This window comes from Thalia democratica, chromosome 7 (assembly GCF_965202585.1).
Source record: "Thalia democratica chromosome 7, ktThaDemo2.hap1.1, whole genome shotgun sequence".
In the NCBI taxonomy this organism is placed as follows: domain Eukaryota; kingdom Metazoa; phylum Chordata; class Thaliacea; order Salpida; family Salpidae; genus Thalia; species Thalia democratica.
The window spans coordinates 46,560,786-46,582,040 of NC_139171.1; the positions used below are offsets into that span (position 1 = coordinate 46,560,786).

General features: G+C 25.0%; 1 protein-coding gene across 1 annotated transcript in view; it reads left to right on the forward strand.

The window, feature by feature from the left end:
- The first annotated feature begins 13,661 nt into the window (after positions 1-13,661).
- Positions 13,662-21,255, forward strand: part of LOC145841447 (sodium leak channel NALCN-like) — a 40,487-nt gene continuing 32,893 nt past the window's right edge. Inside the window, exons 1-3 of the mRNA XM_082948809.1 lie at positions 13,662-13,765; positions 16,105-16,229; positions 16,415-16,564. Coding sequence (XP_082804935.1) covers positions 13,683-13,765; positions 16,105-16,229; positions 16,415-16,564 — 358 coding nt within the window. The 5' untranslated portion in view covers positions 13,662-13,682. The remainder of the gene's footprint in view (positions 13,766-16,104; positions 16,230-16,414; positions 16,565-21,255) is intronic.

Here is a 21,255-nt window from a genome sequence, read left to right on the forward strand (position 1 = left end):
TTGTCTGCGAATGCAACTTCAAGTCTCTCTAGATTGCAGTGTGCACATATTTTTCATAGTTTGTTTTGATTTGTGGAAAAGAAAATCTCCCATCTTAATAATTTTTTTTGTAGTAGATTGATAGTAAGAAAAACGTCAAAGTAAAGAAAAAAACTGTAAGTATAGCGAGTTGAAATAAAATTAATATTACAAGTATATTTAAAGTAGAACAATATAAATACTACATTTTGTTTAAGACAAAATTAAACTTCAATAAAAGAACATTTAATCAGAAAGATCTAACCCTTTCATTAACTACTTTGATCAGATATTTTATTAATAAACACAGTTTAATTTGCGAATATGGTATAGAAGACAACTTATAAGATTTGAGTCTAGGAAAACATCACGAAAGTTGATAGATAAAAGCAACATTTATATTTTTTCTAAAGTTATTTTATACATGTTTTTTTGCCATATACCATTATTGTTATCCAAAGTCTACCTTTAATTTATAATACTTTATGGTAAAAATATATTTTTTTAAAACTAATCTATCTTTTATGTCGCCGTCAAGAGAGCTAAATCTACCATTTTTTTGACGTTTTATGGACTAGATTCTAAAAGGTGAACTCTTATACCAAAAAAAAGTTAAATAAACTTAGTGATTTAAAGAAAAGTTGTTGTAAAAGTTTATTAAAATTTTAAAGAACTTCATTGTCATATAAAATGTTTTTATCATACTGCACTCAAAAATAGAAATAATTTTTTTCAGTTCGGGTATATGGTAGCAAAGTTTATTTAAGATTTACGTAATTTTAAGTGATTATCGGATAAAGGAGAACGAGTATTTTTTAATTTCTGCCTTTCATTTGAATTTTTGCGCGAAGTTTTACAGGATCCGATAATTTCTAACCTGCGATCAATTTCTAACCCGATCACTTCCATCCCAATCACTTCTAACCCGATCATTTCTAACCCTATCACTTCTAACTCGATCATTTCTAACCCGATCATTTCTAACCCGTTTATATTTTAACCCGATCTCTTCTAACCCGACTAATTCTAACCCGATCTTTTACACCCCGGTCGTTTCTAATTCAATCAGTAAATTTATCTTTATTTTAAGACTTCTATAATCAGAATTTATTTTTAAAACAAACTAAACTTAGAAAATGTTCTTTTATTGAAATTTAATTCTGTCTTAAACAAGTCGTAGTATTTATATTGTTCTACTTTAAATATACTTTTAATATTAGTTTTATTTCAACTTGTTATACTTACAGTTTTTTTCTTTATTTTGACGTTTTTCTTATTATCAATCTACTACACGATAATAATTCTAATCTAAGGAGAAACCAGGGTCTTGTTGCTTAACAATTTTTGTCTTAATCTAAATTCACTGACGAATAAAAATATCTGTGTTAAAGATTAGAAAAATGTTAAACTTATTTTTTAAATATGCTACGCAAATTACAAACCACGAAAGGGTCTACAAAAGATAATTTAGTTTCCGTAACATTAAAGAAATGGTTTTTTAGTACTTTTTTTTTTAGTTAAAAAAAAAAATATTGTTATCCGTCAGTTAATTTAAATTTTATCAGTTTTTTGACTGAGTAAGAAGACCCTAAATAAAGACAAAAACTTAAAAAACCAAAACTTGCCAATATCCCAATAAATATTAAGTTCATATAAAAACAAAAATACTGACTGTCGTAGTTATTTCACTGAAATATATTGCAAGGAAAATTAGTAAAAAAGAAGTTATATGTTATTTTTTAGATATGCTACGCATACTAGAAAAGCCAAAATGTCCCACTTTTTCTATGGGCTCACTACCGACCCAATAAACCCGAAATAGAAAAACAAACGTAATTTGTTTTAGCTGTATCATTTTGCTATTAAGTTTTGAAAAAAACACGCTTTTAGAACAAAGAAACTTTCGTGTGTTTAAATTTTAAGTCAAGAAAAATGTCTTAAAAATTCCTTTATTTTAAATTGTCGTGTTTAACAAACTGTTGGAAAGCTTTAAAATTATTTTTCTATAGTTCTTAAAGTAAGCTAATACAACTATATATTTAAGTTAAATTTTCTTTTCAATTACGTAGCTAGAATATTTTTAACGTTAAACGTAAAAAGTTATTCTTAAGTTAAACATTTACAAATGTAATAAAATAATCAGATACAAAGATCTTTATATTAAAGTCTATACGCTATGCTGTATTTCTAGCGCAAACGTGGTTCGGTTGTTGACTAACTTATTACTACATTTTAGTCACTTAGTTTTCATTTTAAGCTTGAAAACTTGCACAAATTGTTCAACAACTTGAACAGACTATTTAGATAATAAAATTAAAACAATCATTAGGCGAACCTGAACATTTTTGTTTTGTTTGTTAAAAATCTTATTTTTTAGATATAATATTTCTAAATAAAACTTATAAAACAGTTATGCCAAACAAACCAAAAAAGCATGTAATGTCGACTGACCGTATGATATCATTAATGAATATCTACCTAGATCTAGAGGGAAAAAAATCAATGACACTTAAACAGACTTGCTTGTGAATACAACAAGTACGAGGATGTTCAAATCTCGTCTAGTTAATCTTCATTAAAATTTTTACTTAGTTTTATATAATATATGAAAAGTGATATCATTTGGTTCACTTTAATTATTTTTAGTACAACTAAATCAAAACTTATGTTGATTTTATTTTTTTTTATTTACTTTATTTAAAAGAGTTAAAGAAATGTAAGCACAAACAAAATAACAAAAAAAAAAGCATTTTATACAAGTAAATATAAAAAATATTTATAATTAAAACTATTATAATTACGATCAAAGGGTCGTAAAAATTTTTTTCATAAAGTAAATTTCATGAAAAAAATCAAATATATCAAACTACTTACTAATTCAAGTCGAATATTTTTGAAATTATACAAACTTAAGTAAAAGTTTTAAAGAAGATTAACTAGACGAAATTTGATAATCTTTAGACTTGTTAGAAGACTCGGGTTAGAAGTGATCGGGTTAGAAATGATCGCGGGTTAGAATTAATTGTTTTATATAACGGCCGAAGTAAGTTGTTTCCTGTTGACTTATTGTTTTAATTCTATGTTTTAAGTCAGCAAACAGCAACTTTAATGCATATAGAATAATCATAATTGTACGTATGTATACATTTATATCAAAGTTCTTAATGTTTATCAAAGAACCAAGTAAAAGTTTTACATTAAAACCAAAATAAAATATAAAATACAGTTTTCTAACAACATAACGAGAGTTTTTTTTTACTTTCAACAGTTTGCGAAAATTTTGTCTGTTAGCTACAACAGTTTAAAAAGTTTAGATTTTGTTCTACATCTAACATTAGTTGATATGGTTTAATTAATCTTAAAGCCATGTTTTTTTCGTAAGTTTTATACGAAAACTTTATAAGCATCATGAAATATAAATAAAAAATTTTGATCAAAAGCGTAGAATTTAAATTGTGCAAGCGATTTAAGTAAAATTGGGTAATTTGTATATTTTTACAGTTTTTAATATAATTGATTTAATTTTTTTTTGTTTTTAATTTCGGACCACTAAACTAAATGGTTATTTGGGCAGTTAAAATTGTACGATTAAAATATTCAGTTACTTTCAATACTACGTTGTTTATGTGTTTACGTAAAACTAAACAAAAAGCAATTTATTGCCTAAACTTATAAATAAGCATTTTAAAGTTACTTTATGACGTTTGTGCAAAGTTATATCCAAAAAATATTTTGAACTGAACTACATAAAAACAAACAGTTACTTGTTTTTTACTTGTTTCTCGTGTTTTTATATTATAATTGCGCTACAATCCATTGATATGAACATGTCTACTGGTCAAAAGTCCTCGAATTTTTTGGATCAAATCATGAAACGAATGGACGAGACAATCGGCTCGATCAGCGCTTCTAAAAAATCCCCTAAAGAGGAAGAAAACCTCCAAAAGCTGATACTGAAGTTTTATCGAAAGAAATTCGAAGAACCCATTGACTTTGACTGCGCGAACGAAGAGGAGCTCTTGAAAGCGTTCAAGAGAAGGTGCGAGTGGAAGGTTTCGCTCCCTTCAGCTCTTCAAAACGTTGAAGTCACGGAAACGTCGAAGAAGAAAAATTCGAGCCCAACGACATTGTTGTCACTCTGGACGACGTTTTGAGGAGGAGCTGACCGCCGTGGTCAAAGGAAGAGCTGACGAGACTGTGCTGGCCCGATTATGGGTGCGACCCGGATATCAAGACGAAGCAGAGCAGGTTTCTTTCGGACGCAGAGCTTTTTAGGCCGTGCGCAAGCACCAAGAAAAAGAAACGGGTCTCAAAGTACTCGAAACCCAAGAAAATAAGGAACAAGAGCGCTGTGCAAAAAGAATCGGTTTCGTCAAAACTTCCGATTGTTGCAAAGCGTAACACTTGCGGCTTCAACAGGGGTAAAAAGAGCTTTCGGGAGTTCGTCGCTAGCAAGACTGGTTTTAAAAAGTTCAACACCAACAGAAACAAAATTTGCATTTTTTTGAAAGCTTCTACTAAAGTTAAAAGGCAGCTGGCTAACAAACACTTTCGTTTGCCGTCCAACACACAAAGTTTCGAGCAAGAAGACAGGGAAAAATCTTACAAAAAACGTCGTTTTGTTATAGAACAACACAAGCTGAACAAGCAGATGACTAAATATACGAACGAGAGTAGTTCGAACCAGCCTGATTTCACTTGCCTAATAAAAACGAGGCCCAGCGTTTTCAACCAACGAAAACGAAAATGCGAAAGGTTGGAAGAAGGAGCTGATCAAAAGCGTGTCGTTAAAAATAAATTTAACTTCAAGGTAAACATCAAACAGTTTTATGCAAAACCGATTGATGCAAAGCACGAGAAGAGCTTGAAAAGATTTGTTGATAAAACGAACATGTTCAAAGACCAGAAATATTTGTCGAAACTAATCGAATTCGTTCTTCTGACCAACTCTCGCAAGCGAAAACTGGTGTCTAAGACCAGGTTCGGAAATAACAAGTTAGTTAAAAAAAGTTAAATGTAAATATTTATTTGGTAAAACAAATGACACAGATTTAAATTTTTTTAGGTTAAAAACTTTATTAGAGTTTAATGAAAACATTCAGTTGGTATCGTAAAACGCTTCAAGTTAATTTAAATCTCTATAAATTTAAAAATTTGTTATTCTTTTTACTGTGCAAAATAACCTTATGTTTTATTTTGTTAAACTTTTTTCCATATTAAACTTAGTTTTATACTAAAATAATCAAGAAACTTTTCTTTTTAAAAACCATTGCCATCCTGATAAGTGGTTTTTATTACATAGGTGAATGTTAATAACATGAACTTATGTGAATTCCCACTAAAAAAAGGGTAAACCATGTCCTGATTGCTTACCTCTACGCGGTGACATGGACCAGTAACCGTATAATGGTATGATTGACAAATAATAATCATATCTTTATATAGCGAAGCCAAAAGCAATCATTAAATTATATATTGCAGTTTATATACCTTATATTACTAAATTATACTATTTTTGTATATCTCAAATTTTAAATTATTTCAAAGTTTTTAGAAAAAAGATAACATAAGTTTTACTTATGCAGTTTTAAAGTTTTTATTTTAGTTTAGTAAAATGTTTAGTTTAGCTAAATTAATTGTCGTAAGTAAATTTTTCTATTAACTTAGTTGATACACTCTAACCTTAGAATATTTTTCTAAAGAAAATAGCATATTAAACAACTTAGGTATTTTTATTAGTAATTAGTTCTTTTAGGTAGTTTCTGAGTTTACAAGTTTTTAGATTATGTTTTATAAGTAATCTATTGCTTTTTTACTTGTTTAATCTTTTCGGTTTGTTTAGTTTTATTCTAAACTTTTGTTCAACGTTTTTATTGGTTTTAGATTATCAGTTTTTATATTGCTTATTGAGGGGCAAAAAAAACGCTCAAAATAAATGGTCCTAGGACCTAGTGTACAAAAAAACCTTCTGGCCTTAAAAAACCAAAAATCTTTTATTTAATACTATTACTAAACGATCATAATACTTTTAGTAATAAATATATAATCCTGCACTTATTGAAAACAAACTAATTATGTTCATAACTTTTATTAGTTAAGTTTAAATATTTTTTGTGAATAAATTTGATGTTTTAAATTTTTTCTGAAATCTTATTTATAAATAACACACTAGCTTCTTTTATTTTCATATTTTTTACTTAAGATTAATAATTGTAAGATCATTTAAAAAAAAACTAGTTAGAAGTTAGTTTATCTATCATTTTGACTAGTTTATTAGAAAGTGTTTATAAGCCCAAATTTTTTTAAAAGTAGTTTTCAATATTTGCTTTTATACTATATTTGTTTTACGAGTAAAGTAAACTGTTTCTAAAGAATTGAAGCCAACTTTAATGTTATTTTGGAGAATTTTTTTCTTTTTTTAAAACTAAACTATAACTGGGTTCTAAATGGTGTTAATAGTAAACCTTAACTGCAACTCTTTGTGTGGAAAGCTTTATAACTAACTTTTAGCTATGTTGGATGCACCTTTTATAATCTTTTTTTTTTCAATTTTGTACCTTTTATACAATAACCAAATAGCATTTTCTGTTTAGTTTTAGAACTGCCTGTTCGTTTGTCTTTCTGCTGAAATTGATATAAAATTAAGGGTATTTTAAATTCTCAAACCAATTGACTAAAGTTGATCCATAAATAAAGTTTAAATTTATATTATATTATACGCTTATACAACTTTTTATTTATGTTTAAATGTGTGCATTTATTATGTTTTTTTATGATTTTCAAAAACTATAACTTTATTATTTAGAGTATAATAAAATTTCAAACTACTTTCTTGGTTCTATTGTCGGAATTTTTTTTGTTGTATTTTAATACCACTTACAACTTAATAAATTTTATATCAATGTTTGAAACTGTATTACACTTCGTTTAACTATTGATAAAGAATCATGTTGGTTCAAAAAGTTTTAAGTTTTATAAAATTTTTGAAAATGAAAAATGTATTTTTATTAAGTTGCAAGTGGTATTTAAATACTTTATTAGTATTTTTAAAGAAAAAACAACGCGACTTTATTTTATTTCATAAATTTTTTAAATATAATGTGAGTACTACTTAAGTTTTTAATTTTTAGGATTTAAAAAAATACCATTTCTCTTTTTAATTTTAACAGTGCTAACATATTTTATTTTACAATGCTTTATTTAGAAAAAAGTTTTTTTTTTCGTTTTGACAATTCAACTATTTGTATAATAAATCTGTTTTTCTTTATGTTTTTTCAAGAGTACATTTTTATTTACTGTATATAAATTTTTTAATGAGAAGTTAATTTTTTTTTTCTGGGTAAATATTAAAAAAAATATTTTCTAACTTAAGGTTTATGTTAGTTCTAAATAAGTTTAAACGTATATTTAATAGACACTAACAACTAAATCACAGACAGAAATATGTTTCAAAATAAGAATATTGCTTATGATTTAGTATGCAAATTTTTTTCTTTGATCATAAACTATGAAAAGCAAAGATAATTAAATATCTCAGAACAACTGATTTAAATGAATAAATCTTAAACTTTTAAACCTTGTAAATAAAATTAAAACTAATAAGGCAGTGTAATGTTTTGTTCCAAAAATTAAAAACAATAAATAACTTTTTTGGATTACAAAATTTTAATAAAAAATATCGACAAATACATTGCAATTTCTTAGAAATTCATGGAAAATAAGATAAAACACACAGTCAATAGTAGATTTGGAGCAGTTAATCTTCGAATTAGTCACTCCACTAGAAAACCTTTAAATTGAATATTTAAAGATGTTACTCTCGATCCTGAAAAGATGATTTTATCTATCAATTTAAGTGTCACTGTGACAGTGTTGCATTGGGAGAACTTATCAGAGATTCCATCTGAGAAGGGATCAGCATGTATCAAAATCCCTCAGAAACTGTATGGCCAACAGAAGAAATAAATCTACCAAAAGTCCTTTGGCAATTAGAGATCGTTTACTAAACTACCCGGAATGCTCAATCATTATAATGACAACAATTTTACAATTTTAACTAAAGGACGTAACATATATCATTTAAGTTTTTAGAATCTCTTTTTATAAAAACCTATAAGCCTAAGCTTTTTAAACAAAAGTTTGTTTACAATACTAACTTGTATAAACTTTTATAGTATTTTTAAATTTAATTTCAAAATTTTTTATTTTGTTTACTTTTAAACTGTTTTTTGATTGCTTAACTTTATTTTAGTGTAATTGTTCTGAAAATTTAAATCTTTAATACTATAGCTTTATTCATTTTAAATAAATACATTAACTAAATTCCTATAATTATATTTTATTTCAAACGTTTGCATAGCTTTTCATTAGTATTACTTACGTTTATATAAGTTTGAAACTTGTATACAATACTTTATTGTAATATCATTTACCACCTTAAGTTTCTATTTACTAATTTATGCTTAAAAAGTCAAGTAAACTTAATTTCACAAATTTCTTATCTAAATAGTATTTATTTCAGATTTTTTATTAAAACTAATCATGACGTATTTATTATCAAACTTTAATAAACGGTAATATTTCATTTTATAGCTTATTTTTACACAATAGTAGTTGAAAAGCGTGTATCGAAAATTTTTATACTTCAATGAAAATGCAATGCATTTATCGATAACCTTTAATTAAAACCAATAAGTTTTTCATAATTTTCCACTATTGATTTTTTATTAAGATATAATTTTTTTTTTGTTTTTCAAAATTTGAAAATACCCGTTGCTATTATTTTACTTGAGTTAATTTTAGATTTTAGTAATAACAAAACAATTGTCTACTAATGAAAATATTTTAATAGTTTTTTAACATCAATAAAAAAGAATTTGTTTCTACAAACTTATAGTGAATAATATTGAAACAGTATGTAAATATTAGATATATTTTAATAACTTACAAAAAAAAACGTAATTTTTAAAGTAAAAATATGTTAGTTTCTAATAATTTAATTTTTGTATAAGAAATTCCTTTGTCAAGTAATTCGTACAATACTAATATAATTTATGTGTGAATAATTTATGAAGATCACTACTTACTGGTAAAAAATTTAGAAAATTAGTATAACCTTCAAAGAAGCTTTACATATAGCTTTAAATCTTAAGTAAGTTTTAGTTTTAATAAAAAAAAGTTCAACTCGTCAAATAAAACGCCTCCATTAATGGCAAATTTGTACTTTTAAATAAAGACCATATATAAAATTTAAACTAAAGCAAAAAAAAAGAATTAAAACACATTAAATAAAATAAAAAATAAAGTTTCAAAGGAAAGTTTAAGTTTTAATTTTGTTAGTGCAGTTATAAGAAAACACTTAATTTTTTTTTTAAATTGAAAGCAGCGATAAAAAATAGAAATAAATAAAATATGCTAAAACAAGTTTAGTTTAAGAAAACAGACTTTTACTTTACAAAAGTGTTATATATCTTAACTTAGTACAATACTCACACAATGAATTTTGAATAAAAGTTTCTACTTTAAAAACAATTCAAGATTGCTTTCCAATCACACACAGATATTTACAAAAAATTAATTGTAAATTTATAACAATCATTAGCAAAACCAAGATTTTTGAACCATTAAATAAAGCAAAAAAAAAACATTAAAAAAATTTCATGCGCAATCTGCAAACTAGTTTCGTTTACATCCACGTGACAAACTGCGACTTAGTTTCGTCCTCATTAGGACTCATCAGGCAGACATAGTCACGATGAACCGTTGTATCAGTCAACAAATTTGGTTATCACTCAACATTTGTTCACGGGTAAGTTGACGAAATATCAAAATATATCGCCCATATACTAGTCATTTACCCTTTTACTTTTTCGTCCCTTTACTAGTATTTCCCTTGGACTGCCAAAATCCGCCAATTTTGAAAACCTTGTTTTAGTGAGAAGGTACTAAACCACGTCTAGTTTGATTGATGCAACGGTTGAGTCTTAATGACAACAAAACGAATTCGCAGAATATCGCATAAATTGTTTTAGATTGTCGTGCGGTTCAGTTAAATTGTTATTATTTTTTAAATTTTATAGTAAACATGTTTTAATTGTAAAAATTTTTACTTCATAACTTAAAATTTAAAAAATAAATATAAGTTAAGAACTAGAATGTAGTAAAAATCACCAATTACTTTTATTAAAGTTTAGTTGTTAACATTTTTTAAGGTTAAAAAAGTAAGTAGAAACACAAGTTTAAATCTATAGATTATGTATAAATACTAACAAGTAATATATTTAAAACAAACACATTTTGAATTAACTTTTCATTCGTTGTACTATTTCTACAAATAAATACATTCCAAATTTTAAAACAAAAAATTAATTATATTACTGTAATTATCTCTTTAACTAGCTTGCTTTTTATAATTTCTAAGGGTTTACAACTTATAAATAAAAAAGACATATGTTTTATTCGGAAAACAATAAATATTTTAAGTTTTAAATTACTTTGTGCAGAAGAAAGTATTGTAGACAGATGCGGACTTTTATATATGTATATAGTTTAAATTTAGTTGGTACTTATATAACTGATTTTATTGTAAATTATAAAAAAAATTTTAAATCAAAATAGAATAAAGTTACCAGTTACCTAAAGTTCTAATTTAAACCTTATTATTTCTAAACAAAAATACTTCCTTACCTTTATCATTTTAATAATAAAAAAATCAGCATTTTGTAGTTTAAATAATCATAAGGTTTCAGTATGTTTTTTTTTACTAGAAAGTCTAAATGAAAATAATTTTTACCTAACTTAAATTATTTTTTTCTTTAATTTTTAGTTTTGTTTAACAAAGTATGTGTAATTTTCATAGTTTATAAATTTTATTTATACAGTTATATTAATCAAGTTTAGATAAGTCTTAAACTTTAATAATGATATAAGCTGAAAAATTAAGAAAGATAAGAGTAGTAACTTATACTTTTATTACTTAATTTGTTTGAAAGCTTTGCAGAAGAGAGTTAGAAAAAAATAACGTAAAAAGGGAGATTCATAGAAAATAAAAATCGATTTTTAGAAAATGTAGCTTACTTTGCTCACATTTTTGTAAATAAAGAAAAATGATAGTTTTAATGGTTAGTAATTCAATATAACAAAACGCTAACTTAAAAATAGTTAAAACTATTAAAAAGTATATGTAGAATTTATTTTTGATTAGTTACGTTTTTAACAGTTGACTTAGTTTTAAGAAACAATTTATACATTTTATCGTAAGTACCAATGACGTCCACTTAAATATTCGACTTTTTATAAAGAATTTAATTAACAAATCTAGCTTTTCAATTTTCTTTAGTAGTGGTTTTAATTTAACATTATTATGTTTACATAAGCTGCTAAAAGAGTGATTTTTGACTGTTTTTTCAATTCATATTTACTTAGAAGCTAGTTCGTTTTGAAATTTGAAAACAGTTGCTTCGATGCAACTAGTTAAAACTTCAATTTCTTAAATTTTCAATAAAAAAAACTTTAAGTAAAACATTAAATTATTTTTTAAAGGTTATCTATTTGTATTCATTAGAAAAAAAAAACTTACTAAGTGTAATTTAAAAATTAATGTAAATTAAAACTTACCAAGCTTATTTACAACATTTAAGTTTGTACACTGTATACATTTATTTTTAGGTTTGTTTATGTATTTCTGTTGATATTATGTGTAGCTAAAACAGCAAATTATTTTTTTATTTTCAGAAGACTAGTTTTTAAACTAATAAACTGATAAAAAAATTAAAAATTATTTAGACATCTGTAATTGTACAAACATGAACTTGAACTTTTTTAAAACTGTTTTTGTAATATCAAATTACAGGTAATGTTAATATGCTATTCTAAATATTAACCAATCCACTATTTCAAGTACAGTGCTACCATAAAACTATGTTTAAGAACTTATGATATCAAAAACTAATCAAAATGATGTCACCTGATCAACAATGTCATTCTGGTTGGTACTCAGTGTCTGATATAGAAGATCAAAATATTTCAAATAACTTTTACGTTAAAGTAAGTAATAAAGCTTTATTATTGTAGTTTTTATCAGAAACACCTATGTAGTAACTATTTAATATTTTACAACAAGAACAATACAAAACAAATTATAGATTTTTTTGTACAAAATTTTTTTTTGAAATATGCAAATAAAATATATTCAAATCTATTTGAAATGTTATGTAATTTTGTAAGTTTTTTTAAATTTTGCTAATAAAACTTTATTTTTGCTCTGAAGAGATTCTTAAAGCGTTGGAACAGATGTAATAAAATTGTAGAAAAAATATTTTTTATATACTTAATTTTTATTATTCATATGTTTTAATTCATTTAAAAGTATAGTAAAAGTATAGTATACAAGGTTTTACACAAAGTAGTACAGTATATACCATTTTGTAGTCAGTAGTTTAGAAAAAAACATTTAACTTGTAACTCAAGTTAATTTTGATTAAACATTTGTTAAAAAACTGAAATTTTTATTTTATTTGACTTTATTTTTACAAAACTATATTTTACGGAAATGAAGATTGTGAAAAGAATTTTTGTGCTATGTTCATTTGTTAGCTTTGTATCAATCAGCTGTAATACACCGAACACATTTGAAGCTATACCATCTCTTCGTATGATTACTTTGATTGTTGATGTAGCTACTTGCGCTGTACTATGTATTGAAGTTGTTATGAAGCTGTATCATTATCTTATATTGAAGGTTGTTTTTGTTTTAATATGATATTTCTTTTAGGTTCAAACAAATTTTATAGACAAAATAAAGATGAACTATTAGCTTGTACCAGGCTTTTTTTTACAACATTTTTTTTAAAGATTAACTTGACTCTGCTTTATAAGCAAAACTAAAAAAAATTTATCATTACAAAATATAGTTGTAGTCATATTTCGTACAAATGATGACAAAAAATAGTTATTTTCTAAAATATAAAAATAAGAATACTATAACTTAAATGTAAGTTTAGAAATAAAGTTCAGTTTTGATATATATATGTTGCGTTTAAAAAAAAGTAAAAGCTAACTAAACTATAGTTAATAAGTTACATACAAACTTTTTATACCTTGTATTTTTATTAGTAAACTAAGTTTTTTAAATTCAAAATTTAATATTATCCAGGCAAGTTAACAAAAAAAAATCTAAAATACTTTTTTTATTGACAGGGAAGAAAACCGTTTTTAGAAAATAGATGGCAAATGTTTGACTTGGTTATGCTTCTTACGCTACTTGTTTCTATAGCGTTTCAGGTTTAGAATACCTAAAAGTTTTTTATTTTTGTGTACGGTTTTCGGCGTACGTTAAAAAAAATTTAGTTTACTAAATCAAGGGAAATTTTTGAAAAAAAAATTAAGCGGAGTCCAAAAGATATATGATAAGTCCTTCTAAATCTAAACAAATATAAGAAGATAATCGTGTACTGTAGTCCTCTGATTTTTTTGATTTTTAAGCATTTTACTAAGTTATAAGGTATTTTAGTTAAATATTTTTTAATACAGTAATTTAATAGTAAAAGTTATAATTATTAATTTAAACATAACCTTAAACAAACTTTCAGATTTATGAAATAACACAGTCAAAAAAAATAGAAGAAGAACCTTCGCTACTTCTTATAGTAACAGTGGTCAGAGTTATGAGGGCTTTTATTCTACTCAGAGTCTTTCGATATTGTCTTAGATTTCAACTAGAAAGTGGAAGACTCGCGAGTATTTTAATGTAAGCAAATATTAAACTAAAAACCATTAAATAGTTTTTTATTTTTTTTACAAGGTTTGACTTTTACGATCTTTGTCATTATAACCCTATTATTGGATAAGCTAGATTACTTAAATGTAATGTATATAACATACAAACTATTGATCATAGTTAAATTTAAACCTAACTAATAGTAAATAGTACTTTAGCTAATTTATATAAACTAGGCTCAACAAATGAGTGATGAATATAGTGTTACATAGCAGATACATAACTAAAAACATAAAAATAAATACATACACACTACAGCAATTAGAAAAACTGATAAAAAATCAATAAGTTTTACAATTGGCTTTAATCATATAAGCAATAATTAGAACATACGTTAAATTGAATGTTTATTAAGTTTATCTTGAATACTATTTTAAAGTCAATTTTTTTTTTCGCAATGTAAATACTTGTAAAAGTAAAGTTTTTGATTTGTGTTATCAGTTGTTAAGAAAACTTAGTTAGTGTATGTTGTATTTGCTTTGTTAAATAAACACTTAGTCACAGTTAATGCTAGAATATTATATATATTTTTAGCAGTAAATAACTATTAATAAAATGTAATAATAGTTGTGTTATAAGTGACTAAGATAGTACTTATATAGTTAAACGCTCTAAAGGTGTTGCTAAAAAAGAAGCAAAGCTACTACCCTTAAAGGTAAGACCCTAATTAGGCTGGGTCTGTTACATACTAAGGTAGAAAGGTTAAGGTTAAAAAATATTTTGTAATAAAAAAAACTAAAAACGTGCAAACTAGAAAAGTAAATGCTATAAATGATCAAGCTAAAAGAGTACACATAAGGAATGAACGCAAGTTAGAAATGAAAAGTAAGAGAATAACGGCTTCTATACTTGTATGCAGTGGCGTAGCGTTGGGAGGGACACTGGCGCATGCGTGCCACCCAAAAAAAAGAAAAAAAGTTTAAAAAAAGAATGTAAAATTTTTATCCATTATTATTTATTTTTTCTGCTTAGTTTGCCTTTTTTCAACTATGTTTTTCTAGTATTCGAAAATTTAACGAAATTTTGAATACCAACTAGTCACAAGTTAGGGAAATTACCCAATATACTGATTCGGTGCGCAAGCGAAAGTACGCACCGATGTTAATGAAAAACTCCATAAGGAAAATTTTTATAACTTTATTAACTTCATAAGAATTTAGACTCAAAAAGTACGCAACTAATTAGTGCACCGCAGTAGTATAACCCTTTGACATATTTTTCTACAAAAAGTTTACAAAAATACGTCACGCTTAAAGGAAAATTAAACAATTTTACAAGTTTTTTTTTATGCTACAATAAATGTTAAGACTACTGCTAGTTTTCTGTTGTTTATTCTTGTAAACATACAAGAAAAAGCGTGTCGGCCAATGAGAAATAAACTTTGTTTGTGATTTTTATTTTAAACAAATACAATCAGATAAATTAAATTTAAATGTATACTTTTAACTATTTTACAAAGTTGTAATAAATTGTAATAAGAGTTATAAAGTTGGTCTATTTCAACTTCTGTGTAATTTTGTTTATTATGTGCAATGAAGTGTTGTTATCACTGTTGTATTGTATATTAACAGACTTTTGTTTTATTGAAAATATTCATTTTTAAAAATAGAAAGTTTACTGTAAGTAGTGAAAACAATTTGTATTTAGTAAGTTTACATTTGTGCAAGTATAAGTAATTCTAATGAAATTTATACTTTTTTTTGATTGTTTAATTTTGTAATATATAAGTATTCTTTAAAACAGTTACTTCGAACTTAAATTACTTAGTATTACTTATAAAAAGATCTTTTAAAAGCTAATTACAAACGTTTTAATTTAGGAGACTTTTTGATAAAAATTCGCGCACCCCCTGACCGAAACACCACGCTACGCCACTGCTTGTATGTGTAAAAATTTTAACTAAAATTAAATGACAAAAAAAATTATAGTTGTTAGAAACACATTAAGAAATACTTTGATAAATCATTCACTAAAAAGAATTATTGCAAAAAAAAATGTTATTTCTAGAGAAGATTTTCATAAATCTTATTGTTTAAAAAAAATCATTTAAAAATTAAGTTTTTAGATACTTGTGTTAGTTCAAGTATAACTACATTTAATAAATAATTATTGTTTCAATTAAAAAAGATATATTGTTACTATTTTTTTTTGCTAGTTTTTAATAATAACAACTCCACTGCAACATTTAATACTTTGTTTATTTGGCAAATAACATTACCTACATTTATCTTTTTGATGTTTGTTTTTTATCAAAAAAATTAAGACATGATCTAAAATTAAAAAGTTTAGTATTTTTTTTTTGTAAACAGACGAAGAGCAACCCAACAAATAGGAGGAGTAACAATATTTCTAGCATTTTTCTTGTTTCTGTATGGAATTCTCGGAGTACAGTTGTTTGGTGCCTCTAACCAGTACCATTGTGTAAATACAAATCAAAACTACTCTAAATTCAAGTAGTTTGAAAATTAATTAGCTTATTTGAACTGATAATTTTAGTTTTAAGAAATATTTTTTCGTTTTAAATTATCAATAAATTTGTCCTTTAAGTCGAAAAAATTATTAAAAAAACGTTTAGTTAATTTAACACAAAATGATCATAACAGTTTAGTTAAAATTTTGCTAGCAACGCAACCTGGAGCTATTTAACAATTCCTGATACTTATTGCAAAGGTGAAGAAGACTTGAAAACTTGTCCGAAAATGTTTAAGTGCGCAGCCTTAACTTTAAACGTTGAGGAAAGAGGCTACAGTGGTTGCTTTGACAATCTTTGTGAGTTAGGACAAATAATTACTTTTCAGCATTAATAATACGCTAATTATTTATTTAAGTAATTGAAAAGTTTTTAATAATAAAATTAATAAAAGCTCTTATAGCTAGTTGTTATTCTATAAACAGATATCTACTGGTTAGGAGCAAAAAATAGAAATAAGACAATTTAATACTTTTACGAGTTTATTATTTACACTGGGTTTTATGCATAAAGAAATGTTCACAAAAACAAACTTTGTCTGTTTATTGTTGTTATTTGTAATTAGTTAGTTTATTATTTTGATCATAGTTTTGTTCATGAAAAATAGTATAAATTAATAAACTCTAAGTATTTGATCGTATAACTTTTAAAATTAAAACTAATATAAACATAAGTCAACCAAAATTTTTGATCTTCTCAGACTTTATTTGTAAAGTATTCACTGACTTTATTTTGTTTTGTTATATTAAATTTCCTGTTATATTTCTGTATATTACTTACCCTATAAAAAACAGGTTTTCGTAATTTTCAATATTAACGTGTTCTGTTATAAAAATAAATAAGAGTAAACTGCCAGCTGACAGTAAAAGTAGTGGACATATACTTTTTATAAAATCCTAGATGTTTTTTTTTCCTGTCCTTCTTTCACTTAACGCTTTATAAATAGGCATACTAAAAGATAATATTATGAATATTCACAAAGAACTTGTTGATAAGCCAAAAATAAAAGATAATACTATGAATATTCACAAAGAACTTGTTGATAAACAAATTTTTAAAAATTTAAGTTATAAGTTGTATATAAAAATTAAATTAATGGTTAGATTTTTTATTTCTGATTAATTAATCTACTAGAAAACAAAACAAAAGTTATTAAACAAAAGAAACATACATTCACAATTAAGATTTACTATTTCTTGGAATTTTTTTTTTAAAGACAAAATAAAAGATATTTTAATATTTAGAAAAAAAGAACTAAAGCATTTAGCGTTGTTTGTTATAAAAACTGTTATAAACATATGAAAATAGTAGTTTAAAAGAAATTTTCGAAAAAATAGATGATACTTTTGCTGTAATAAATATTAATTAAAAATTTAAACCTCAATGTGTTAATTTAAAAAAATTCTTTTAAGTAACATTGTATTTATTATACTGTTAATCATTAAACTTATGAAGAAAAAAGTAATATGGAGTAAGAAAACAACTCTTTTCTTTATATTGAGGCTTCAATAAACAGTTTTAAGCAAAAAACTTAGAATTCATAGAGAGTTTAATGCATTTTATGTACTTTAGTTTATTTTAGATTTTTATAAATACAAGTCTACATTTACAAACTTTTTCTTTATTTTTGTTGATTTAAATATTTAAGAAAAACCTAAAAATTATTATTTTTTCTTATAATTAAACCCGAGACACAAAAAAAAGTTGACTAGTAAATGATGTTAGCTTCCAAAAAAAAGTAGATTAGACAAATTTGTATAATTTTTCATTACTTATCAATCTCAGTGATAACTTTGATTACATTCTGTATTATACGTTTATGCGTTTTGAATTTAAATGTACTATGAATTTAAACTTGAGAAATTGATTATAAAAAACCATAGACATAAAACTTAAGTTTAAAAATTCAATAAAAGTTTATATTCCGAAATCAGCAGTCTTGTAAGTTTTTATCCAATAATACTGTGTAAAACAAATAATTAAATAATAACAAAAATAAAAATAAAAGTTTAGCTTTATATATCATCATTTTTGTTTTCTTCTAGAGCAGTGGTCTTAACAGTGTGCAATAAACATACTTTGGGGTTAACGAAACTTGTTAGGGGTGTACGAATGTTAGCAAAAATATTTGTTGTCCTTTAATAAGCTGATAACTTTTGAATTTTTGCGTGGACAAATTCAAAAGTGCAACTCTACCAATAAAGAGAACCTTGAAGTTAAACTTTTTTTTATACAGTTTGTAACGTCGTTACAAACAGAATTTAAATCAAAACCATTTAGATTATTAATATAAAATTTGCTAATGGACCACCTATCAAAGTTAATTACTATCATCAATAATACTTTAATACATATTTTTAAAACAATATAACACTAGATAAAATACAAATTTTTATAAATCTTATATTTAAGTTATCTTATAAATAAAAATTCATAAAGTTTACATTGGAAAAAAATATTTTAGATCGTGTTTACAACTATTAGAACTTCAACTGTACAGAGTCAAAATTAATGAATGCTTTTCTAAATTTAACATAGTTTAGCTTTTAGATCTAAAAGTCTTAAAAAATCAAAAATGAAAAAGTTTTGCCACCTATGATGCATAAAATCGACAGTGAGATTTAATCTGAAAGTTTAAAGATTGTAGATAAAAATAATTTAAAAAACAACTTTTAGAAAAAAACATAAAGGTAACCATTAAAAAGTTGCTTGTTTAAAAAAACATAATAAACCAAAAAACTAGTATAAAAAAACACTTATTTTTTTGTGTACTTCAAAGTTAAAGAGGTTTCATCCTTACTTTTTAATAAATTTGATGTCTTTTTTTTATTGTAATATTCTAATAAGTACAGCTTTTGTATTTTTTATATTTTTCTTGAGTACTGCAACTAGAAAATAGTTTTGTCAACTTGAATAATTCAAAATATTATGTATTATTTAGTAAGGTAAAAATCAAAAGCTTTAAATAGTAAAAATATCTAAAATTTGCATAATAGATAAAAAAAAAACTTATCGGCTCTACTTCTTTAGTCTAAAAGTGCTTAAAAAACGTCATATTTATAAAAAACAAAAACTAACTATGGTTAAATAATTCTTTAAACTTCATTGTTTGTGTTTTTTTTTCATTTGCTTGAATAAGATTCAAGATAGCTTCGTTTTTTTTTTCAAGTATTAAACATATCAGTTTTTTTCATTTTCCGTTCAGTTCTAAAATTTTTAACCTTTTCAAATCTTATAAAAGCTTCGTGAGTACAAAATTTTCCTAAAAATTGTTTTCATAGAACTAAAAACAACAGTTCGTATGAACCAAACTCTCTAAATTGTTTCACATAGAAAATCTTAACAAGCTTGTAAACCAGATTACTTAACGATATTTTTTAAACTATCTATTTTATGCAGTGCAAGTGCAACTAACTTTTGCTATTCTTTTAGTTTATCTTTTTTTAATTATTTATACTATTAATTTATACCTTTTTTTATACCTATATTTTTAGCTCTAATTCCAGAGTTAACAATAAACTCAACAATGTCTAGTAAACCTTTAGTAGTATTTTTTTGATTTATTTTTTATTTCTAAGTATTTTTATACTCATTACTTCTATATTTTACCATTTAATTATTTAGGAGTTAAAAGTATACATAATTTTTTTAAGTTGTCCTCTCGCAGGGCCTGGCAGCCACGACGGAACAGATACTGCCTCTGAGTAACTTGAGATCATTTTAAGATAACTTACAAGATAACATTATTAGAATATTAGACAACATTAGAGTATCAGAATATCAAATATGCATATCAACATAGGGAATATAAATATATGGAATCAATAACAATAACAAATACTAATAATAATATGAACATTTAACAGGATCTAATAATTCTAAATTATTATATTTAAAAACAGATAACTTAAATTACCACTAACATACTAAATAAATCACTAGTATATTATAAACAACTAATTTTTACAAAATTTTATTATTAAACAAATTAGAAATGTAAACTTGCAATTAAATATAATAAAGAGAGATAAACAGTTTTTACAAGATAGCAGTTCTCTGAAGCCTTAACATGTTACTTTCAATACATATAGTGTCAACTCAAGCCCTATCATTCAACTCTGCCATATAAAAAAGTGTCTTTAAAAAACAACAAAACTTATCTATTGTAACGTAATATCTTTTGATTTTAGCGTTCTTAGAAATAAATAACTTTTTTGTACTTTTTCTAATAAGCGTATCATTACAAAGTTAATTGTTTGCTAATAAAGATCTTAGTGAAACAAGTTCACTAAAATATTTGTTAATAATAAATTTAAACAGTACGCTTTCTTTATTAAACTAAGTTGAGATGTTATATGCCATCGATAATAAACAATGAACTTTACTGCAAGCTCAACAACAACAGCATCCGAGACAATCCTACGACCGGTTTCGTCTTTATTAGGACTCATCAGGCAGGAATAGTCGCGAGAAACTGCTATTGTGATCTTAAACAAGCGGGCTTAAGTACAAAGTACTGAAGCGACCGTTTGTGGGTAAAGTTGAAAAAATGACACAGCTAAATCATTCACAGCCCAATGTCTCAGACATTGTCAGCTTATTGCGAGATTATAGCTGCGCTCGTTTGATCAGTTTTAGCCAGTATTTATTTCGACCATCATCAACAAAGTTGAGATGTTATATGCCATCGATAATAAACAATGAACTTTACCGCAAGATCAACAACAACAGCATCCGAGACAATTCTACGACCGGTGATGTTGTTGTTGATCTTGCGGTAAATTTCATTGTTTATTATCGATGGCATATAACATCTAAACTTTGTTGATGATGGCCGAAATAAATACTGGCTAAAACTGATCAAACGAGCGCAGTCTATAGAAAAAGTTTAAATCGGTAAAATGAACAAAGCCAGACTTAACCTTGCTTTGTACAAGCCAAAGATTTATTACCTTCATTAGAAATCAATGCTTTATATATGTAAAAAATG